Below are 23,359 nucleotides of genomic sequence, written 5' to 3'. Positions count from 1 at the left end.
AGGGGGAACGTGAGGGAGGCGCCCACGACCCAGAGCATGATGCAGAAGCGCTCGTCCTCCTGCGGCTGGGTGTCGCGCCCGCCAGCCGGTTGGCGGTGGCCTCGCTGGTCGCGGCCTCGCTCGATCCCTCTGCGACGGCAGTGGCGCGAGCACGTGGACCCGCACCGGTGGCGGTGAAGGACTGAGCGTTTCTGGCGATGGACCGTCGGTCGGAGAGAGAGGCATCGGTGCGGGCGCCGATACGGCCAGCTTGCCCGCGGGACCTCGGGTCGCGTTGGGCTGGGACCTTCGGATGAGGCGTTGATTGAACGGGAACCGCGCTTCTGAGCAGGTGTCGAAGGGCACTTGCTTCTTCTTCTGCTTCTTCTTCTTCTTCTTCCTTCAACTTATGGCACGTAACCACGAGCGGATTGGCCATGGCTCGCAGTAGAAACAATATGAAATGTTTGGCTCCTTTTATTGATCAGTACTATCAATATTGAATTAATATTGAAAATAAATTATCTTTAGTTTGTTTTCTTGTAGAGTGGTCGTGCCAATTTTGACGAAGATGCTAGATTATGAAAATAATGCGATCTAGTGTTAAGAGTGAGGAAAATGTGTTTGCTTGCTTGCTCCCTATATGACGCGCACCCACTGCGAGGGATTTGCCAGTGGGGAGGGGATAAAATTTGAGAAAAAAACATTCGGCGGAACCCATAAGCCGACCGCGATGACTGTCGACGGTAATGCGCTTAGCACCGAATCAATACAGCGACACATTCTATTGCCATCGTCGAAACGAGTTATGCACGAGGCGTGTACGGCAGCGGGAATCGGTCCTCTTTCGCACTTCCCTAAAGACAGTGGGAGCCATCTACCGGCGCCGCCGCGAAGCCTGCGCGTGCCCTCCGAAAGGCACGGCGCGCCGAACGCATGGTGCGTGCGAACGCTGAGAAAGTCGCCAAGCCTGTTCCACAGGCTGCGACTGGAGAGAAAGAAGTCGGTGCAGCCGCATGCGTCGCAACGCGATTCTAAGAGGACTCGTTTCACGCGACTGCGATTTAAACGATGCAGCTGGTGCGATGCCCAGCGTTGCTTGCTTCCAGTTTTTGTGAAATATGCTGCATAATTTTCAAATGTAATGAAAAAAATTACCGACGATTACGTTACTTCCTAATGCGAAATTTGAGCGCAGCAAATAAGCTCACACTTCCAAACGGATTGTCTGTAAACTGTCGCCGGAAAGCATTTGCTGCACCCTGACTGTTTGCGAGCCTTTGTTTGCGTTTGGCCTCGGCCTCGGCGGTGCGAACGGCAGGGTCTTCTCGGCGGCGGCGATGAGCTTCTGCTTCAGCCTCGCTTACTGCTGGTTGCTCTCGACGGCGGCGATGAGCCTCCGCTTCGGCGGCGCGAACTGCAGGGTCTTCTCGGCGGCGGCGATGAGCTTCTGCTTCAGCCTCGCTTACTGCTGGTTGCTCTCGACGGCGGCGATGAGCCTCCGCTTCGGCGGCGCGAACGGCAGGGTCTTCTCGGCGGCGGCGCTTAGCCTCTGCTTCGGCGACGCGTACTCCTGGATCATCTCGACGGCGGCGACGGTAAGCTTCTGCTTCGGCGGCACGCACATCTGGATTCTGACGGCGACGGCGCTGGGCCTCTGCTCTGGCAGCTCGTTTAGCAGCAGCAGCAGCAGCAGCAGCAGCAGACGGAGGACTTCCATCGGTCGTCTCGCTCATGGCTCAGAAAGAACTGGCAGATAATTTCGCAGTGGCGAACGGCAGCGGCAATTTCGGCTCGGGCGGTGCACATATACAGATCCGCCGCCACCGATCTGGCTCTCTGATTGCCACCGCACAGGGCGAACGGCAGCGGCAATTTCGGCTCGGGCGGTGCACATATACAGATCCGCCGCCACCGATCTGGCTCTCTGATTGCCACCGCACAGGGGTTGCATTGGAGGAGGAGCGAAGAAAGGAATTAAGTTCGAGCCGGCGCTTTGACAACCGGAGACTCGCAGGAAGAGGGTGGAGGGGGGCGGCGTGTACACCCAGCGGCAAACGATGGGGGCAGAAGCGCGCGCAGCAAGCGGACAACACGATAAAGGGAGGAGGGAAGAGATAGCAGCGACTGACTGATGCCGCTGACGCCGATAGTGAGTCAACCCCAGCTGCGGAGTTGGTTTCAGGGACAACGCCGCCGATGCCGACACAAACAATATGATACCCTCGCTTCCGCAGCGCTAAGAACCAGGTCTAGCCGTGGGAAGGTGGTCACGTATTCGTCGACGTGCCGGGGCCTACGTGAAATAACCGGCGCGTCGGCAACTGAAGAGCACCCTATCCGCCACACAAGAACAGGGGGGACCCTTTCCTCCTCTTTCTGCATGGCGGCGACGGTGTTCTATGCAGTCACGTTATCTTGACACTCTAGCGGCGTCAGCGGCATCCAGCGGTATCAGTCGGTCGCTGCTAGCGCTGGGGGGATGAAAGGGGGGCGGAGCTGGTTACGAGGCCGACGACAACGCCGACGACGACGCGAAACCCAGGAACGGACGCCAAAGAGCTGCGCTCTAAAAAGCCTGTGCGTTATGATATTGTTGGCCTACTGGCCTTTAATAAGAACAACAGTACGTGTGTTTTGAAATTTAAGTACACCTCGAAGTTTAAATTTGTTTTTGAAGGCGCCGCAGCTGTTCCTGAAGTTAAGTGCGAGGAGACATGGTGGGCGTTCACAGCTGTTCGCAAGTGGTCGTTCAGCGCTGTGCCTTCTATGTCGGTGCCGTTCTGCCTGAGTTTGTTACAGAGAGAGAGAACAAAGAGAGGAAAGGCAGGGAGCTCAACCAGACGAGCGTCCGGTTTGCTACCCTACACTGGGAGAAGAGAAAGGGGGAACAGAAAGAGGAAAGTGGGATAGAGGGAACACTGTGTACGCACTAAGCACAGGGTGCGCACATTCGGAATTCGGCTCCACTGAAGTCGTCGTGTCCGCGCAGTGAGATGCTCGCGCAACCTGTGCTTAGCGTTAGCTTCTGAAGCATCGATGTGTGTATATTGATCCTCGTAATTGCGCATAAGCCGTGCTTGCTCCTAGCCTTATTCTTACACTAAACGCAGCAGTGAGCACCAATTCGAACGCCCACGTCTGCCCCTGGAGCAAGCAGGAAATGAACTGTGTAATTACTGAACGTGGAATGGAATTTGTGTTGTGAGCTTCAACGTTAGAGCTAACCTGGTTCCTCCACCGCACAGCGTGTGCTTTAATTATGCATTGAAGTCATCTTTGAATATTTCGAAAGGCGTAAAATCCTGCTCCAGAAGCTTTACCGGGCTGCTGAAATCAATATGCTACAGTACGTAGTGCGACGGTGCAGCCACATGGCAAACACGAAATAAGTTGTTAGGAGTATATTTGTTTGTTGAATAACAAAATACAGCGCTAGAATTTTTGTAATCGTAGTGGCAAGAGGCATAGAGTATAAGTTAAAAAGTATGTCAAAGTGGGGCTGAAAACCTCAGATTGCCGAAAACCTAAGCAAGTGGAGCAGATGTTGCGGTTCCTTCTCTGGAAATTAAAGCGAGCATCACAATCTGTCAAGCTAGCCATATACTTATCCTGTATTCGGTCAATGTTAGAGAAAGCTATTAAGAGCTGTTTCAAACTAGATGAATCGACCACAGTAAGAAAGTGCAAGGAAAGCGTCATAGTATATCCTGATGTATTCCGGCGGGCGTATTGTACTAGCAAAAATTTGTGCCCTGCTTGAATCGCCTGTATTAACCCGATGTTCAAAACGGGAGACTGATGCCATTTCTTGCTACTGAAAAGCTACTTGAATGTCAGTAGCATACTAGATATTGTTCTGGGGGAAAGTGTTAAGCATTGATGATATATCTAAGCTTTTATATGAGCTTTCTTTATGAACAGCAATGGAATAAAACTGTTTACCTTTTGCAAGTTTCGGAACGCAAACATTGTGAACATTTTGAGGAGATCACATGAAAACCTTAAGATATAGACAATAAAAGTGTGTCTATAAGTACAAGTACAGACTGAACACACGAGTGGTTGAGTGGCCGGCTGCGAAATGCAACAGCGGCCGGAGCTGCCACCTCGAGGTAACTGCTAGCTGTTCCACGTGTGTTTCTCCAATAGCCGTGGACCCAGCAAGTGACGTGAGCATGCGTGGTCTCATTGTAGTGTTGGCCTGGACTTTGCTTATTGCGAAAGGTGGTGGCCAACTCGGCCGTAGTACGATTCCGTTTGTACGTGTGTTTAGCTTTTAATGTATTGCACCACAGTCATTTATTCAGCTTTGCGTTGACGCGTACAAAATGTGGCAATGTGGCATCCCAGTAATGGCCAAGAAAGCCAGCAGTATCGGCAAAAAAATGATGCAGATCCAATGTACTTGTTGGAATCGACGTGAGGCGAAACTTTCATGCAGCGGTCAATGAAATTCTATAAAACTAACTTCAATGCACAAAGGCTCGTAGCTTTGTGCGTGCTGTGGGCTCTCGGCACTCAGTTTGCGTTGAAGCGATATACAGCACGAAGGTCACTTCGCTCGCCGCTGCTGCCGCGTTTCCTCACGTCAGCGTTTTGACAGCGAGTGTCCGCGGTCATTGAGTGTGATGCGTTCATGTTTGCTGTGCGCGCTGGCACCATGCTTGTTAATTTAATTAACAAGCGGATGTTTGCAAGTTGACACGGCCGATACAAGTACTACGCGCGAGCATGTGGGAGATGGTGCTGACCAGCTCGGCATTGGAGGATCTTAAAGCCAGAGCCGTAGGTGCTGCCACCGCCGCTGGGGCCTTGGACTGAAGGCTCCACCCGTAACGGGGATCCACCCTTCTGTGCTCCAACAAAGTAAAGTTTTGTCTCTCGCTCTCTCTTGATTCGTAGGACTGTCTGCTAATTTGCTAATGCAATCGACGCTTCGCCTTTCGGGCGGAACTGCGACTTCTTTATTTTTGCGTTTCGTATTGAAACGAAAGCTCTGTTTCACGCTTTTGCCTTGCGGGGGTGTGAGCCATTGCTCCTGGCCCTGCACTGCCGCCGGGATCGGCCCACTGGGTTTTCTGTCGGCGTGACCGACGCAAGAAGATCCTGGGATCACAGCCATAGACACCTTCGCTGTAAAAAAACGTCGCTTGATTAGCGACGTAGCGCGTCAACAAACGCATTGAAAATGGCAGAACCGAATGTGACCTACGGTGGCATAATCGCGAATGAACGACAACAACATTATTAAAGAAAATTAAATTATGGGGTTTTACGTGCCAAAACCATTTTCTGATTATGAGGCACGCCGTAGTGGGGGACTCCGGAAATTTCGACCACCTGGGGTTCTTTGACGTGCACCTAAATCTAAGTACACTGGTGTTTTTCGCATTTCGCCCCCATCGAAATGCAGCCGCCGTGGCCGGGATTCGATCCCGCGACCTCGTGCTCAGCAGCCTAGCACAATAGCCACTGAGCAACCACGGCGGGTAACAACATTATTGCGATAGAATGAAGAAGTGCCGACAGCGATAGAACGACGAAAGCGGTATGGCGACAATTGGGCGACTTTACGGAAATGATGACGATAGTAAAACAGCAGCGTGACAACGATGGCACGACGAGCGTCGGATGACCAAGTTATTGTGACGACGATGGAACGAACCTGACGACATCGTGACGGCCGTGTGACAACGTATGCACGACGATTACTGTATGACGATGACACAATGACCACGATGGCATGACGGCATTATGAGGAAAATAGGATCACGACGAGCGTATGGCGACATTTGCGTGACGACCCAGCATGGCTTACTATCTAGCTAGAGTGATGATCAAAACGACAACCAAGGCATCAGGATGGCGTTGTGACAACGAATCCATGATGACTGCATGGGGGCGATGGCGTGATCATGGCGGCAGGACGGGAGTCAAATAACGAAGCTATAGTAACGACGATCTACGAACATGACGGCTCACGACCGCGACTATATGCCTATATAGTGGCCTGAGCTATTGAACAACTTGTGCCCCTGGGTCGGCATAGAAGGTGTGACCACGAAGGAATGACGGGAGTCGGATAACGAAGCTGGAATGACGACAATGGAACGACCACGACCCGCATAACTATAGTGGCCCCTATATAGCTGGTAGAGAACTTGGGTCATTGGGTGATAGATAGATAGATAGATAGATAGATAGATAGATAGATAGATAGATAGATAGATAGATAGATAGATAGATAGATAGATAGATAGATAGATAGATAGATAGATAGATAGATAGATAGATAGATAGATAGATAGATAGCGCCTAGCTGCTTCGCGGTGTTGCATGGAATCTCAGATATCTGGCATATAACGATCAACAGATTCCGCGAAAAGCTAACATCAGTTGTAGTTTAAACTATCCAGTAATAAAAAAAGGAAGAAAAGGTTGCCCGGGCCTGGTGTTGTACCAACGTACTTTTGATTAAGAGCTATATGTCGAAATCTCTGGACAACGAAATTTCTTTTTCAAGCAAAGCTTGTATTGGCTCACGTTGTCGTGGTCACGCAAAAAAAAAAGTTTCTCCCAGAGTAGAGCAGCTGCGGGAAAGGGCAAACAGACACAGACAGACGTACAGAGAACTTTATTGATGGTCCTGAGTAACCGCCTTAGGGTACCTCCCTTTTCAGGGAGTCCACGTAGCCGTCGCTGGCCGCGCCCACGTCGGGGTCGGAAGATCGTGGTCCTCCGCGCTCTCACAGGCCCTCTGGACAGCCCGTAGTTGAAAGGTCACCGTAGCTCTCAGCTCAGCTACGGTAGCTCTCAGCTACGGGTAACCCGTAGCTGAGAGGTCACCGCTCTTAAGGACTGCCTCCCAGTCGATTAGAGTGGTAAGCGATGAGCTGTGTAACGCAGGGCATTGTCAGAGGGCGTTTTGATGAGTTGACAGCCGCGCCGGTGCCGGAGCGTGAGTCATTAGCAAGGATTCCAGCTGCATAGGCGCGCGCTCACGCCACGCGCGCAACCAATCCGAGCCGTTTCGTTTCTGCCGGGGAGGGAAACGGCAGGAAAGGGTCTCACGCGCGCTGCGCCGGTTTCGTTTCCGTTCAGTTCAGTCTCGGAAACGGATGGGACGCCGACGCGTTGTGCGTTCCTCTAAGGAACAGGCAACGTTCGACGAGCGGCGGCGGGAACTCGCCCGTGGAAGGGCTCGCCGTCGGCGCACCGATCCACCCGTTAGAGCCGCCGGAGCCTATGCAATGCGACAGCAAGAAGAAGATGCCGAGCTGAGGGTGCGGGAGGCCCAAGCCATCCGGCACCTTTACCTGTGGGTTGCGTAACCGTCACGAAGGTCAGGTGCACGCAGGACAAGCTTCGCTTACCCCCATTTTCCGGTAAGAGAAGGGTTGCCGATTTCTTTGTCTTTTTTACCTTCACTTGATCACAAATCGTGCAAAGTAATACATGTTGTGTGGCTTCCACAGCGCTGCACGCTAGAAACGCAGTACAGAGCTAATAGGTTTGTAATAACTACGTTCGTATCGAAGTTCTTTAATCTGCAATATTGTTACTGTTGGCGGTCCGCGGTCGAGCAACTCGATTTCGAAAGGACACGTGCTATTAATTTGCATCGTCGCCTTAGGATACCCGCTTTTTTTTCAAATGGGACTGAAAGCTTACCGGTCACAGTGTTCAGCCCTGCTATGGCAACGAGGAAAACGACGTGGATAAGTTGGTATCAATATTTTACCGGTGGTACGTGGTGCTGGTGGGTTCCAGCAACAGGTGGGTTTAGCCTGGCTATCAAGGCCGGCAAGTGCTCCGCCCAGGCGTCTCTTACAATATCACTGTGGTATTTCACCATACGTCTATCAGGATAGACTCTCTTTTAGTGCGTTAGCGTTCTTAGGGTACTTCACGCACTTTTCCGAGGCTATCTACCTGTGCATGAATGTTTGTATCTATGCATGTTTGTAGCTAACCGTTTGACCACCTACTTGAGTCACTGGGCAATCCGTGGTCGAATACAGTTTGAAAGCAACCCTCGGATAAACTTGAGTCATTCTGTATGCGCGAATGTGTACATATACGTCCCTATGTTCAACGAAGCTCTTTCACGCCAACATGAGTCATTGTAAATGCGGGTCTGGGTAGGCACCGCTGTTCGAAGAAACTCTTCGACGCCGACTTGGAGCGCTGGATATGTGTCACCCGGTCTCTGCTTGTCTTCAGGGAACCTTTCTTGACGCCATCCGGGGTAACTAGCTATGTGCCACTGGGAATATGCCGCTCTACAATGACGAAGAAGATCCCTTAAATTTATCCGTTGCTGTGCTTTAGCGAGTTGCGCCATGAATGCACTACATATGTGCCCCTCTTAAGTGAACATCTCGCCTACCTGGGTCACGGAACATGTGCTACTGAGTGTGAGCATGGCGTAACTTGCAAGATGCTCTAGATTAACATAAGCAAATAGCGAAAACCACTTTGCGCTTGTGCTTTTATTCCTCCAGTATGTGCATTTCGAACAATCCGCGTAATTTAATAACTTGTGTATATACCTGGTGGTTAGGGTACGCCCTCTCACCACTGAGCGTTGCAAAAAGTTTCCTAGCGAAAAAAAGAGACCCAATTTGCCAGTGTGACCATGAATCACTCGGAAACCACCTTTCTTTGCTTTGTCGCGCCTGCGCCCGTGAAGCCGTATCGGAAAGCTGTGAAACCGCCGCCTATAGTAAGTACCTCCAGGTAGTACTCATTTGTGGCTCCCCAGTAATCTCTATAGTCTATACTGCACTTTCGCGCGAGTTGCGAAGCACATTTATGTTGGTCTGGATATAGCGCTAATAAGCTTAGAGATTTAAGAGGATACACCTAAGCCTGCTTCCCAAGGGCTCGCCAGACGCTTGGACTGGTACACAGGCATATATGGGACAATTTACTGGCGATTCCTTTGCGCGCGCGCATGTCTGAGGAGCCCCGTGCGCCGCGACAGCTGCTGTAGTTGACCCCCCAGTGATCTGCGCCATCTGCCGAGAGAGAAGTAACCCACGACCGAAAAAATCGTCGGCACGGCAGCCTCGTTCAGTCACCTGGCACATTCTGCCACCGTGCCCCAGGCTTCGCGGCGGCGGCGCCAGGTGGCGCCGATTGTTCTCAGGGAAGCACGAAAGAGGAGTCCCACTGCAGTACACACCTCGTACATAACGTTTCGACCGTGGAAATACGTTGTGTGGCTAGATTGATTCAATGCTAACGCACTGCCGTTGGCAGTGATGGTGAGATGTGTTCTGCCGCTTTCTTTTTTTTTTCTCAATCTGCAGTCGCGATCGCACTTATGAAGCCGTGCGTTGGAAACGTGCTGGAAACAGTGTTATAGCTGTTCTCAACAGCGATTGCACGCCGGCATTGGTGGGAGGCAGAAAACTGGCGGCTCTAGCTGTGGGAAATTAATAGTTTGTTTATCAAGCCGGTGTTAATGCGATGACATCTTGCACCTCACAGGGTGACCAGAGAACACCAACCACTCCCTCGCAAACTCGCGCCCGCACAAAGCACTCGTGTGCATCGCCATGCAGCGAGGGAAGCCACACGAGTGAAGCGACAGCTCGCAATGGTTCCACTGGTCCACTGCTTTCCGCGAAGGCAGCGCCACTTGTTAGCGTGAACTTCTTAGATCGCAATAAGGCATAGCGTAAAGCACTAACTCCCAAATCGAAGGCTGTGATATTAAACAATACCTATAATGCACTTAATAACGGCCGACTTGTGTACACTGTGGTTACGGGGCCAGCATCCAGCTCTACGCAGGTCCTTTTCACGGTGATACCATGGGCGTCGCCATGTTTGATCACTTGGTGACGCGTCCATTGTTTGCCTAAGCTGCCTCCGTGTTTACAGTTGCTGTGCGTGACGCCGTTGCGGCTCGGCAAACATGTGCTATGGAGGATATTTGCCGATGACTGAACTCTTTTGTCCTCGAGGAAGGCCGGGCATCGCGAAGGGCCGATAAAGATTCACTTCATTCATTAATATGCCAGTCGCTACCTTTGCAGGCATTTACCAATAAACGTTTTGGAGCATGAGTGGAGCACAGTGGATTAGCGAACACCCAGTTACATTTCCGACAGCTGACCACACAACAAAGAGGTAGTAGCAGTAATGGTTTCGTATTCATGCGCTTTCGCTGAGGCGTTGTGCGGATGGATGGATGGATGGATGGATGGATGGATGGATGGATGGATGGATGGATGGATGGATGGATGGATGGATGGATGGATGGATGGATGGATGGATGGATGGATGGATGGATGGATGGACGGACGGACGGACGGACGGACGGATGGATGGATGGATGGATGGACGGACGGACGGACGGACGGACGGACGGACGGACGGACGGACGGACGGATGGATGGATGGATGGATGGATGGATGGATGGATGGATGGATGGATGGATGTTATGAGCGTCCGCTTTGGAACGGGGTGGTGGGTTGCGCCACCAAGCTCTTGCTTTTATACTGCTTAATGTCTTGTCTTGTCTTGTGTCCCAGACAGTGGCTCATACCCACTATGGGGGATTGGCCAAGAAGCAGGCGGTTTTTCGTATGCTTAGAAGTGAAGCCAAACTAGATTTAAATTGTGGAGCGTGAGACTAGAACTGTAATTTAGACGTGTGATGAAAATGTTGTTAAGAATTTTGATAAAATAGGTTAACGTAAATAAATGAAGCAATAGAAAATATTCATAATTTTAGAAAGTCAGCAAGGTACTCTTTTTGTATCTCTAATAAAATTGTAAATTGCAAGAAAAGCACCCCTGTGGCTGGATCCCAGTGAGGTCGCACCAAAAGAAAGAATGGTTGGTGAGGTTAGCGATAGCACAAGTTTGGTGAATGAGTGTACTAATAGTTTTCTTTGTCTTATAAAGCGGCGGCAGGAGAGAAAATAATGTTCGATAGTTTCAGGTGCACTGCAAAAAGAACATAGAGGGGAGATGGCGAGACCAGACCTGTACAAGTAAAAATTTAGACGAGGTATGTGACATCTCAATTTTGTAAAAGAGACTTCCAGTTGTCTTGAAGGACACCAATTATTATTCCATGGGAAGCCAAGATGGTGGAAATCAGAAGACGGTGTTAGCATGGGTGTTGCAGAGTTTTGAGATATAGCGAAATTTCTGTACCTAGCCGCGGTGACATCAGCTGATGTTGGCAGAACAGATGTGATAGGGCCGTTGAGGGATGCTCGTGCGAGTGAATCGGCTATTTCATTCAAGTGTAACCCATGATGTCCTGGTACCCAAAGCAAACATACTTTCCGTAAGTAAGGAAATGTCCTTCCTAGGTTAATGTCCTACCTAGGTTAAACAATGAAAAAAGAAAAAAACCCACTATGAACTACCACACCCAAATTTTCTGATCCCCTATTGCGAACTGTGCTTTTGTACGTCTCCGTCTTTTGTCGTTTCCCTACTTTTCTTCCACCAATCCTCCGATCGCCTCTTACTAATGCCTACTGCGGACATGTTGGCGCTAATACCTATTGCAGACATGGTGGCGCTTTAGGCGGTGCCCCGCCGAAAGCGCCACCTCGTTCCTCTAGCGCTAACAGCTCCGCGAAATGGCTCTATAGTGTACCAAGGTTTCACCGCAAAGAGATGCGACGTACCCTTTTTCGCGACTTTCTGTGCCAGATAATATTATAATTCCTGCTCAAACTCCGAATATTAGGCTAGATTCTGTCCCAACAAATCATGCTCTTTTCATTTCCATCAAAATCTAATGACACTTTCTGCGCGCTTGTCGCGGTCCCTCTAATAGGAAAATTCAGCCTCAGACGACGGTGGTGGGCCCTCGAGTCTCCCGAAGGAAACGGTGTCAAGACCACGCAAGAGGAGGGACTTCGTAACAATCGTTGTTTTAATTGGCGACATTTCAACATTATACGGCGTAACAATTAAGCGAAGGGGGGGCCCCAGTTTTCTGCGGAGCCCATTGTCGTGCTCTCCCCCTGCGTGTATCATCTTTACAACCCTCCTCCCCCTCCCCCGACAGCCGGGGGCCTCGTCCCGAAGGTTGGCGAGGTCGTTCGTGTATGGCACGGCCGACGACTACTCCTGGTTGGCGGTCTCTCCTCCTCCCCCTCCGCTGCGGACGTTGGAAGGCGAGGGGACGCGCCGGCGCGCCTTGGCTCAAGGGTTCGAGGAGCCGACCTCGAACTCGCAGCTGCCTCCGGTGAACAGGGTCTTGGCGACGCTGGGCTGCAGGAAGGTGCCTTCGCCGCAGAACACGAACCTGCGAAGGGGGAGGCGGGGGGACGCGCGCGAAGACACGTGAATTAGGCGAGACCATCTCAAACTTATGAAATGAAACTGCGTGGTTTAGCATTCGGGAACTGGCACAGCCGTTTCTGAGGGATACCCCGTCGTGGTTGCTTAGTGCATGCTCTGCGCTGCTAAGCACGAGGTAACGGGATCGAGTCCGCATTTCGTTGGGAGGCTAAACGAAAATAAATAAATAAAAACATAAAAAAAGCCCGTGTACCGTGCGTTGGGGGCATGTTAAGGAACTGCAGGTGGTCAAAATTATTACGAGTCCCCCAACCACGGTGTGCCTCATAACAAGATCGTAGTTATGGCACGTAAAACCCTAGAGTACAATTTCTGAAATTTCTGACGAACGTCGTGGCACAGGCCGGCACACTCGCTCACGAATACGACCGACTCAAGCTCGGCTCTCACTCATTTCACGGGTGTGACATGGAGCATCAGTGAGTGACAAAGGGGGTGCACGGACGCTATAGTGCGAACGGGAGTGAGTGCAGCTTCAACGGGACTGTGAGCGAAAGTGCGTTACTGTGAGTTTGAGCAGACATATAAGTATACGTCTATATAGTATATACGTATATATATAGCATAAGTATACGTCTACGTATATAGTATGGGGCGAATGTGTGTGTGCGCGCGCGCGCGCCCTGTGGGTATAATAGCCGGAGAGTGGAAGTGGAAACGGGGCGCGAGTGGGAAACGTGAGCACCCATGCACGATTGACGAATGAAACGAAACCATGCACCTACGAAATTATTGGCGAGTGAGCATCAACTTATTTTGCCGACCTGTGTGCCGTAGTAAAGGGGTGTTGATTAATTTTGACCACTTGGGATTCTTTAACACTCAGTATCTCAGTACACTACCCCCCCCCCTCTCTCTCTCTCTCTCTCTCTCTCTCTATATATATATATATATATATATATATATATATATATATATATATATATATATATATATATATATATATACATATATATATATATATATATATATATATATATATAGAGAGAGAGAGAGAGAGAGAGAGAGCGAACAACATAAGGTTTTAACGCTGCGTGCTGAATGGAACGGACCATATATAAAGACCACCGTCCAATAGACGGCGACCATTATCATTTTGGTTTGTAAATTGGTTGCATGTTTGTAAGCAATCGGGCATGGCGTGCAGGCAAAAAGAGTAGAATGACTTGACACTTTAATTATTCGCTGTTCTCCACTTTCTAACAACGATCTCAGCAGAGCAATTACGTTTGAAAACTAGGTCACGACCGTTAATTTGGCCTGTCACGGAAAATTCACGCCAGTAGAGCTCACATGCTACGCTTTCCATAGATAGCGCACTGGACTTCTCACGAGAAACAGAACTTGAATGCGTTTGAATATTTCTGGTTTCGATGGTTCCTGTAAGTATCGTAATGCTTTGCAGAAAAAACATCCGAAGTGCAGAAAAACAACAACAATGCGAAGGCGTGTGTCAGCAATGCTATAGTTACGTAATTTGTCGATTTGTGCCGAATACAATCACAGTATTCCAGAAATATCCGTGCCTCGCATCACGCTCACGTTTCAGATCTCTACTCTCTCTTTCTGAAGTATGCCGCCTAATAATATCACTTACCATGACTGGCAAAAAAAAAAAAGACTTCGAGTATTCCGTGGCCATGTATTTTGCCACCATTACGAGAGTGAATGAAGACGTCTGAAGAACCACAATGGTGGAAAAAAGAAATATGAGGTTTTACGTGCCAAAAACACTTTCTGATTATGAGGCACGCCGGAAATTTGGACCACCTGGGATTCATTAACGTGCACCTAAATCGAAGTACACGGGTGTTTTCGCATTTCGCCCCCATCGAAATGCGGCCGCCGCGACCGGGATTCGATCCCGCGACCTCGTGCTTCGCAGCCCAACGCCATAGCCACTAACCAACCGCGGCGGGTCACAATGGTGGAAGAGCTTGAGTTGTTCGCAATTCGAGACAAAAACTTACGATTAATTGTTAAAAACTTCAGCGGAGAAATTTTCTTTCTTTGTCCTTCCCAACCTTTTGTCGTTCAAATGCACGTAATTTGAAAATTTCACTTCATTGAAGCAATATATATCGACCCAGGAAAAGTTAATTTTTCTTTCGCCTATTGCGAAAAATCCCGCGTCCCTTTTGACCGGTCCCACGCTTACTTCTCTCCGGTGGCGAGGTTGCGAACTTGGACGTAGTCGACCCAGAGCCGGGGTGACTCGTAGCCCGGGGTGGCGGCGCCGGGTTGCTGCTGCTGATTGTAGACCTGGTTCTGGTCGGGGTAGAACACCTGGTCCGGCCTCCACTCCAGGTCCAGCCGGATGATGCGGCCCAGGTCTCCGGCGGTCACCAGGAACTCGGACTTCTTTCCCGAGCTGAAGTCGTCGTACTTCCTGCAAAAAAAAAAGGACCGCCCCGAGAGTGGTTCCACCTTATGCGGGATAACGATTCAACCGGAACACGCCTATAGCTGTGACTCGTTCACGGCTCTCACTGGCTTGCGATCAAGCAAGGTGTGAACGCACTCCCTGGCCGCGGAAAGAAAACTCTCGGAAATTGATTGAAATTTGGGGGAAGCAGTTGCTCCCGCTATATGAGTGGCCAGAATTCCTTTTGTTCTTAACTGTACGTGTGATTTTTGTGTGTACATACTATCTGCTACAGGTAGGACTGGGAAATGCAATAGGCTGGTATGATAGATGTATCAGAAAAAAAAGAGTAATACAAGAAGAGGACGAAGTGAAACCAAGAACAGATGCTAAGGGCGCGGACTAATCCCCATGAGTGGGTAAGTTCCGCTGTCATTAAGTTCATCATCATCGTAATCATCATGACCTATGGCGTCATGTTTGCAGTAGTGGTGCCGTGGCGTGCTCACGCGTGCGTGTATGTGTGTGCACGTGCGCGTGTCTGTTAGTGATAACTCACACAAACCGCCACCTTGGTGAACGTTAGTGTGGTAGAAAAAAATGGGTACGTGTGCATGACGACGCTATATGGCGTTGGAACTCGTAGAATAGCAAAGAAAGTCTAAGGGACGGTGAATACAGCGCAATGAACCGCGGGACGGAAAAAGGTATAGGTGTGCCATTAAGGGACAGGAGACTGCGGTATTTATTACTAAACGGGTATAGCCGATATTCATTCTGATATGAAAAAGAAACGATTGGAGTTGGATGGGTGGTATAGTGCATACGTTGGATAGCCGGTGATATATCAGAATAACATAATGAGGTTTCAAGGGAAGAGAAGCGCAGTAGAGGACGGCAGAGGGACAAGATTGTGTGACGGGATTGGGAAATTCGCAGGCACAGTATGGAGTCAACGGGAGCGAACGAAAGGCGATTGGAGATCGCTGGAAGACTCTTTCCTCCTGCAGTCGACATAAGATGATGGCGGCTATGACACGTCGCACGTGAGCTCGTCCTTGAGTTCGCCGATTTTTGGGACGTGTGTTGTGGGGAAGTGGTTCGCACCTGATGACGACGTTGGCGAGCGAGGCCTCCGGTCTGGATCCCTGCAGGTGGACGTACAGGTTGCCCCGGTTGCCGTGCTGCTTGCGAGTCTCCTCCGTGCTGGACACGCCGATCTGCACGTGGTACTGGTTGCCTGCAGCAGAGAAAGAGAGTGAGGAGGAGCGCGGTGTTTTGTGTAAGTCCATTGTACTGCACTCGATTATTTCTATCCATTGCTCTCTCGTCTTCTGTTACTCTTACGTTGGACGCGCTGCTCATCAGTTTGAGAATTAGCTAATCAGCACGAGAAAAAGAGCTATTCTAGAATCCCGGATCCTTTGAAGCTTAAATTACTGACGATAAGTTCGTTGAAGTCTGCCACATCAACCCGTTACAAAATGTGGAAAATTATTTTTAATGAATTGATACATAGACCAAAATATGAAAAATACGTTCACGCGGTATACATATTTTTTTTGTCTATTTATAAGCTTAGTTGCCCGTATTTTGCAGACGATTTCACGCGCACGTCTTTCTTCGCTGGATATCGAGTCCTCGAGTCTCCTAGTGCAGCCAGAAGGGTTAAATCGTACCCACAATCAGGTGATCTCTCGGTTTACGTGGATGACGTGTGCGCATATGGGGTTTAGAAATGACTCCCACAGCTACGCTCATGTGGACAGAAGGCAACAACGTTAACATATCGGCCTACCTTTGCGGAAAAAACTCAAGTGTATCGTTAAAGGAGTGGCCATATGCGCACTCGCACAAAAAAGAGAAAAAAAAGTGTGCCGAACACCGCCCTGTTTCATAGTCGTCTCTGGTCGGCACCTACTGACCGACTGCATTGCAATGAGTTGCAGTGAGTACAGCCACGAGGCTTTTGCACAAAGCTACCGGACTCCGAAAGACCGGGTATTATGCAGTACGAGAGGACACGAATCAGACACATGCACTTGGCGCTGTTTTGACGCGAGAAGTCTGCACCTTTTATCTCGTCGGACTACTTGGCGATGCTGCGTCGTTAAAGAGATAGCGAGGAGACACCGACACAGGAGGGTCGTCCCTTCACGTATCGCGCATTCTCGCGCGGTTTACATCCACCCCCAATGTGTAAGCCTGCCACTGCCAAAGAGCGGGATGCCCAAGAAAGGGACTCACGGCAGTAGGGCGTGGTGGAGGACGTCGTGAGGAACATGCGCACGCTGCGGCTCTCGTCGGCGAAGCGTCGCCAGTCGACGGCCCGGTAGCCCATGGGCGCGCACTGCATGCCGTCGGCGCCGCAGCCGGACCCGCAGGCGCCCACCGTGAAGTTCTCGTAGCTGTCGCAGGCGAAGCCGTAGAAGGGGCAGTCGCTGTTCACCGACTCGGTGAAGTACTGCTGCGAGCGCTGGTCGTTGCAGGTCACGTAGCGCCTCACGCCTGCCGGTTTCAGGGAGCGGGCGAGGATGGTGTTTGGGAGGGCGGGGAAGAGTGGTTGGTTTCAAGGAACAAAAGGGGGCGGTGCGGTGCAATGGGAGTAGCCGGGACACTCGGTAGGACACACGGGTAGGCAACATCAGTGCATGGGAGGGTGTGGGGTTTTGTGGGTGTGGCGTGCAGTGGCCGAACGTGAAGTAGGGAAAGAAGGAAGTGAGGGAAGCAGGAGGAGAGGGGACGGGAAATGGGAGCGATGGGAGATATGGACAGGTTGGACGAGAAAGTAGGCAGGACAGTCAGGGGACAAGCAGATTCGTTGTGAAGCGGTCAAACCGTTGATCGGAAAGCCAATCAGCGGTGGACGGGAAAGGGCACGCATAGTGCGTCCAAAAGAATGATTATGGTAGTCAAGGCAAGAAGGTTCAGAAGTGTGAAAAGAATGTTCCGAGAGTCGGGGCACATTGTAAGAAAAAGAGGGGAATGGAGGTTGCAAACGAGGTGAAAGCGGCAGAGGGGACGCAGTCAACAGAAGAGGTGGCAAACAAGCAAACAAATAAGAGAAACGCGGTTTGTGAAAGGGGCAGATTTTGAATATAATTCGAGAACAGGGGCGGAGTGGAGGAGGTCAAGGATACACGAAAATGTTGTAGACGAAGCGGGAAGGTGGTGAAGTGGTTTGAAGACATGTGGCAGGTGGCACGAAGATTGCATGGGTGACGATGCAAGCATGCAGGAAATAAAACATGGCACAGGGCGTGAGGGAGAGCGTACGTAGTGATTCAGGGCAGTGCGATGCATGCGGCGTGCAACGAAGGATTAGGAATAGGGAAAAGGGAGTGAGGGAGACGTTGGAAGAGTAGGGAAGGTGAGAGAGAAATACAAGGGGTGCTGCAGAATATATGGCTTCGCTGTGCGCGTGTGGCAGTGTTAGGCACCAAATGAGCAAGAATGGATGAACTTCTCACGGTAGACGCGTCCATCCGTGGACTCACGTGGTGGAAACCGTCGTCAGGAAAACTTGAGTCATGGGTGGACGAAACCATTGCGTGTAAACTGCTTATATTACATGGTGTTACAACCGGGCTCTCATATAGAGGGATGAATGGTAGCACCAGCCATGTGCTGGCGGCTACGCGACAAAAACGCAAGAACGCGATATGTCCACTCTAGAATGTGAGATATGCACTGAACCTGGCTTCATACTACGTGAAGTAAAATTTTCTGATCTGGTGACTTTTCTCGGACGCCATCCAACTTGACCTACGGACGCCTGCCGGAAGGGTGTGGTCTTCCTTATGGCAAACATATACAGTGGGCCCCAATATCTCAAACAGCTACTTAGAACTGCTTCTGTTAGAGGCGCAGAGCATTCTCCTTTAAGGTTTCGGAGAAAGGTGTGGACTCTAAAGCTAGAAAGGGTGCTTCTGCATCATGGGTGAGACCCTTATGTTTGCAGGTATCGCTGGAAATGAAAGAAATTTCAAGCGCCCGCATTCCTGACATCACCGCCCTTCAGCTGTTGACTCCGCAAGGCTATCTGCTGGTAACTCCAAATAACCACAGTCCGTCATTCTTGAGAGTGTAAAAAGAAACATTAATTCGGGGAACAAGAAAATTCCGGATGACGTGACACAAACATTTAAAGTGGATCATGATCCATGAGGTGAAAGAGCACTCCGTTTTCCCGTGTGGTGTCACCTTCCCCTTTTGCTAGGGAGGTCACGGAATTTAAAAAGGAAATTCATTCGCCTCCCTCCTTGATGTACCAAACATCACACTTTGCGTCACATTTAGCTCAGAGTGCACCCCGTCCGTGCATTCTACCAAGCACGAGTTATCAACTTTGATTGCCGGGCAAACCGCTCTTTAAGAAAAGAATACAAACAAGAAAACCGTGGCTTCCGCGGGCAACCAAAGTGAACGTCTGCTCGGTTTGGATCGGTGAACCGTCGTTCCCTCCGTAACGACTAGCTTGCACAGACGTGAGGAGCGTGCATTCTGAGCGTGAGTGCGAGAGTGAGTACAGAGCGCACAGGCAGAAGCAGCAGCATGTGGCAGCCTACCGTAGACCCAACCGTCGTGCCTGAGGAACTCCTGACCTGGTTCTGGGCACTCCAGGGGCAGGCCGCCGTTAGGGTAGAAGTCCACGTGGCCGTAGTCCTGAACCGTCGGCCGGTCTGCGTAAAAAGAAAACAGCAGCAGGGTTTGAATGCGTATTTACGAGGGGATCGGTTACTCGCATGGTGGGCGATGAAACAAAAATTGACGGCGCATTCATCCTGCATTCATCCATGCCAACTGTAACGGGGTCGGGACCTCGTCAAGCTGCTCAAGCGTTTAGTTCCGTACTCCTCCTACCCAAAGGAAACAAAGTTGATTGATTGATTGATTGATTGATTGATTGATTGATTGATTGATTGATTGATTGATTGATTGATTGATTGATTGATTGATTGATTGATTGATTGAAGCTTCGGAGACGCTTAGTGACGCTAGCGCGATTAGCAATATATTCTTATGACGGGCATAGTAACTGTTGATATTGTCTTTTGTATGTTATGACGTCTTATTATTATGATTATTGTACCATACGTCATTCACGAAACCCTGTGAGCACATCAGCAAATGCAAGTGGCAATCTCTCTGCCATCTCCACAATACCGAATGATACCACGATACTGCACATCTCGTTGTAGTCATTGCACCCAAGTTAGGCTACATAGCAGCCACCATCATTATCCCTAGTCTCCTGGCTGCAACTTCGTTGCTATTGCTACCCATCAAGCGGCTTCGCTCGACCTGTCGTGCAATCCTTCAGAATTAAGACTTTTTATCGAGGGCGCGCTCAGTCGCGTTCGCGAGTTCTCGAATGGCTTGTGTAGCTTGGGTGAGGAGGAATGAGAATTAAACTCGCATTCTCATTTCGGCCGACCGTCAACCAGTCGTATACCTGGGTGACTGTCGAAAGGGTTCGACAAAAGAAAGTAAATAAATGAACAAAATAAAGAAAAAAGAAAACCAACGAGCGTCGTCGGTACGCAATTGACAAGACTTCAGAAGTTCCCGGAACGAGTTGGAGCTTTGTTATGTGGATTTTGATTGTGAAATAAGGCCTAACGCGTTTACACTGTCCCTGTTCCATCCGTGTCCTCGAAGGACAAAAAAAAAAAAAGAGAGAGAAAACGTTTTGTGGTGATTTAGGGGTAAATGCGAGAAAAATTGCGCGAGCACTAGGTCACACCTCTTTGAAGTCCCGTATCCATGATTTAAACCACGCCCTTCGAGGAGCGAACTGCAACTGACAGTGGTCCGGAGTAGACCACCGTCAGTTGCAATATATATATATATATATATATATATATATATATATATATATATATATATATATATATATTATGCTCAACAGCATTAGGCTTGAGGAGCTCCAGAATTGCTTCGAACAGGGGGAGAAAAGGTTAGGGAAGTGTATTGACCCCCTTAAAGATTGTATCCAAGGGAATTATAGGTCTCCTATTTAGTTACGTTTATTTTTTTTCTTTTCAAGACAGTCTGTTCTTCTTTTAGTCCCCCTTCATATTGGGCTGCATAAGAAAACATTCGTTTCATGGAGCCCGATCTTATCACCGCGAAGACTCCGACTAATGCGTGCGCGTACGTAAGAGAACAAAGCGAGAAAACGAGCGCGGAATACCTTAAAGGCACACTAAATAGAAATGTAATTCGAACTGTTTTAGTAAATTGTACTTCTGCAAATAGAAAAAAATAGCAGTTTCGCCCGAAAGGCGAAGCATCGATAGCGACAGAAAATTATGAGACGGATGTATACGAAGTATAAGGATATTAGTTTTGTTGGCCCTATGAACTTGTAAACATTCGCTTACTAAGTTAAAAAAAGCATGGTGTCACGCGCACACGGGCAATCATGAACGCATCTTGCTCGACGACCGCGGACACTCGCTGTCGAAACGCTGGAGTGAGGAAGCGCGGCAGCAGCAGTGAGCGAACTGACCTTCGTGCTGCCTCTCGCTTCACCATTGTTTTTTTAATTATGGGGTTTTACGTGCCGAAACCACTTTCTGATTATGAGGCACGCCGTAGTGGAGGACTCCAGAGATTTCGACCACCTGGGGTTCTTTAACGTGCGCCTAAATCTAAGCATACGGGTGTTTTCGCATTTGGCCTCCATCGAAATGAGGCCGCCGTGGCCCGATTCCGTGGCCCAATGGCCCGCCGTGGCAACAACTCAGCGGCGAGAACACAACGCGCACGAAGCTATCAGCCCACGGCGCATTTAGACTGCCTGGACTCTGTTCCCATCGCAGATCATTTTCAAGATAGGGCCCGTGCTGCGCGCCATACGCAGCCGCCGTCGGATAATAGAAACACCCCCGATGAATGCTCGCGATGGAAGATGGCGCGCTTCTTCCCTTGAGCGCCCACGTGATCGAGCCACCTTGCTCGCCTCACCCTCGCACGCTTTCACTCCCACACGCAGCACATGGCGCACAGTCACTTTGTTATCGCACTTGGACTTTATACGGAACATCATGGCGACGCCAGAAATGCGCGTGGATGTCCGTACAACTGCTATCGCAATAAAACGTTTTATCGCGATAAGAAGCCTGGCAAGCCAGAGCAGAGGCGCGAACTAAAAACTGGTGCCGTTGCGGCCTTGGAGCTTCCGCACCGGCACGCCATGATGACGTCACGAATCTCGAACGGCGTCACGCTGGGGCCAAGTTTATTCTTATTGGCAAACGTGGATTGCATTGTATTCTGAGGGAGCCGAAGATCGAAGTTAGCAAGGTTCACGAGCTCTCACTGAATCACAACGGCCCAATATGCTGAGAAATTGCATGAGAGTGACCTACCAGCGGCGGCATTTTGGCACGACGTTAAAAATAGAAGGCACTTTGACATTCATTTTTTGTTCTATATTAAACAATTATTTATCGTAAAATGATTGAAAGAAAGTTTTGCAACAATATAAGTCTACATTGATTTCATGCACGTCTTTATTGTGTCTTTATTGTATCACTTTTTTATTGTGTCTATGACCAAAACAACACCAGCTGGCGCTGTAGCGAAAACGGCACGACCTATACGAACAGCGACAATGACAACGCGCCTACGATGACGCCACGATGGTTGACACGCTGCTGATCGTGACTGTGCAGCATGATGACGGTGCCAAATAGCGACAAGTGGCATGCGAGTTGAAGCAGCACACTCCACTGACGGACATCGCTGTAAATGTGCAGACACATACATCCACCACGGGTAATCTTGGGCAGAAAAGCCGCGACGAGGTGGTAATTTCGCCTTGCGAAATGCGAAAACATCCAGATTAAGGCGCACGTTAAAGAACCCCAGGTGGTCCGAATTTCCGGAGTCCCTCACTATACGGTGCGCTTCATAATGGGATCGTAGTTCTGCCACGTAAAACCCCGATCATATTTAAACGTTCGCCTCGCAACGAAACTCGGGATAGCTGACACTGTCGCTCAGCACTGGTATATTATTGCTGCAAACTCATTCGCTAATAAAGGGGAAATTAATAAAGGAAAAATCAGACATCCACCCGTTCGTAGCAATTGCTCCAAAGGAAACCCATACGGGTTCCTCGAAAGGGAAGCCTCAGAGTCGGAGAAAAATTCGTCCTGGTCCGGGACTCGAACCTGGGACCACCGGGTTCGAGTCCCGGACCAGGACGAATTTTTCTTCGACTCTGAGGCTTCCCTTTCGAGGAACCCGCATGGGTTTCCTTTGTAGCAATTGCTACGATTGGGTGGATGTCTGATCTTCCCTTCATTAATTACTTCTCTCCACCTTGCAGGTTTCCGCAGAACTACTACGTCAAACTCATTCGCGTATCGATCGCGACAGCACAGCGGTGCCACCGCATCGTCGTGACGTCATGTAACGTCCTCAAGCGCGCGTTTCGAACGGTGCGTGCGGAGGAGACACGTCACCACACGTTCACGAAGGGCTCTAACTGATTTCGCGCAGAAAGCAAGTCGAGCGCGGAACGGACGCAACAAAAATGAAACAAGGCGAGAAGTGGGAGCCGAGCTGGTTTCGCAACAGGCGTCGAGCGTTTTACCGAATGGCCCTGACACGCCTGTGTGTTTGCGCAAGGGAAAGAGAGAGAAACGAACAATTAA

General features: G+C 49.9%; 2 protein-coding genes across 5 annotated transcripts in view; one reads left to right on the top strand and one right to left on the bottom strand.

Annotated features, from left to right (window-relative positions):
- The window catches only part of LOC135919837 (multiple PDZ domain protein-like), a 532,904-nt gene that overhangs the window by 20,396 nt on the left and 489,149 nt on the right, over positions 1-23,359 (top strand). Inside the window, exon 1 of one of the 3 annotated variants that reach the window (XM_065453789.2) lies at positions 15,917-15,972. The exons of the other annotated variants lie outside the window; for them this stretch is intronic. The gene's annotated coding sequence lies outside the window, so the exon portion shown is untranslated. Of the gene's footprint in view, positions 1-15,916; positions 15,973-23,359 lie in introns of those variants that run through there. 3 annotated transcript variants of the gene reach the window in all.
- Positions 11,877-23,359, bottom strand: part of LOC135919838 (inactive pancreatic lipase-related protein 1-like) — a 152,251-nt gene continuing 140,768 nt past the window's right edge. The window contains exons 6-10 of one of the 2 annotated variants that reach the window (XM_065453791.2): positions 19,259-19,372; positions 16,938-17,198; positions 15,798-15,930; positions 14,484-14,714; positions 11,877-12,269 (exon numbers count right to left, since the gene is read on the bottom strand). In XM_065453791.2, coding sequence (XP_065309863.1) covers positions 12,167-12,269; positions 14,484-14,714; positions 15,798-15,930; positions 16,938-17,198; positions 19,259-19,372 — 842 coding nt within the window. In that variant the 3' untranslated portion in view covers positions 11,877-12,166. The remainder of the gene's footprint in view (positions 12,270-14,483; positions 14,715-15,797; positions 15,931-16,937; positions 17,199-19,258; positions 19,373-23,359) is intronic. The other variant, XM_065453792.1, reaches the window with a different exon arrangement.

The sequence above is a fragment of the Dermacentor albipictus genome, chromosome 9 (assembly GCF_038994185.2).
Source record: "Dermacentor albipictus isolate Rhodes 1998 colony chromosome 9, USDA_Dalb.pri_finalv2, whole genome shotgun sequence".
Lineage (NCBI taxonomy): Eukaryota > Metazoa > Arthropoda > Arachnida > Ixodida > Ixodidae > Dermacentor > Dermacentor albipictus.
The sequence above is the reverse complement of the archived record's forward strand: the minus strand, read 5'-3'. Positions and strand labels throughout refer to the sequence as shown.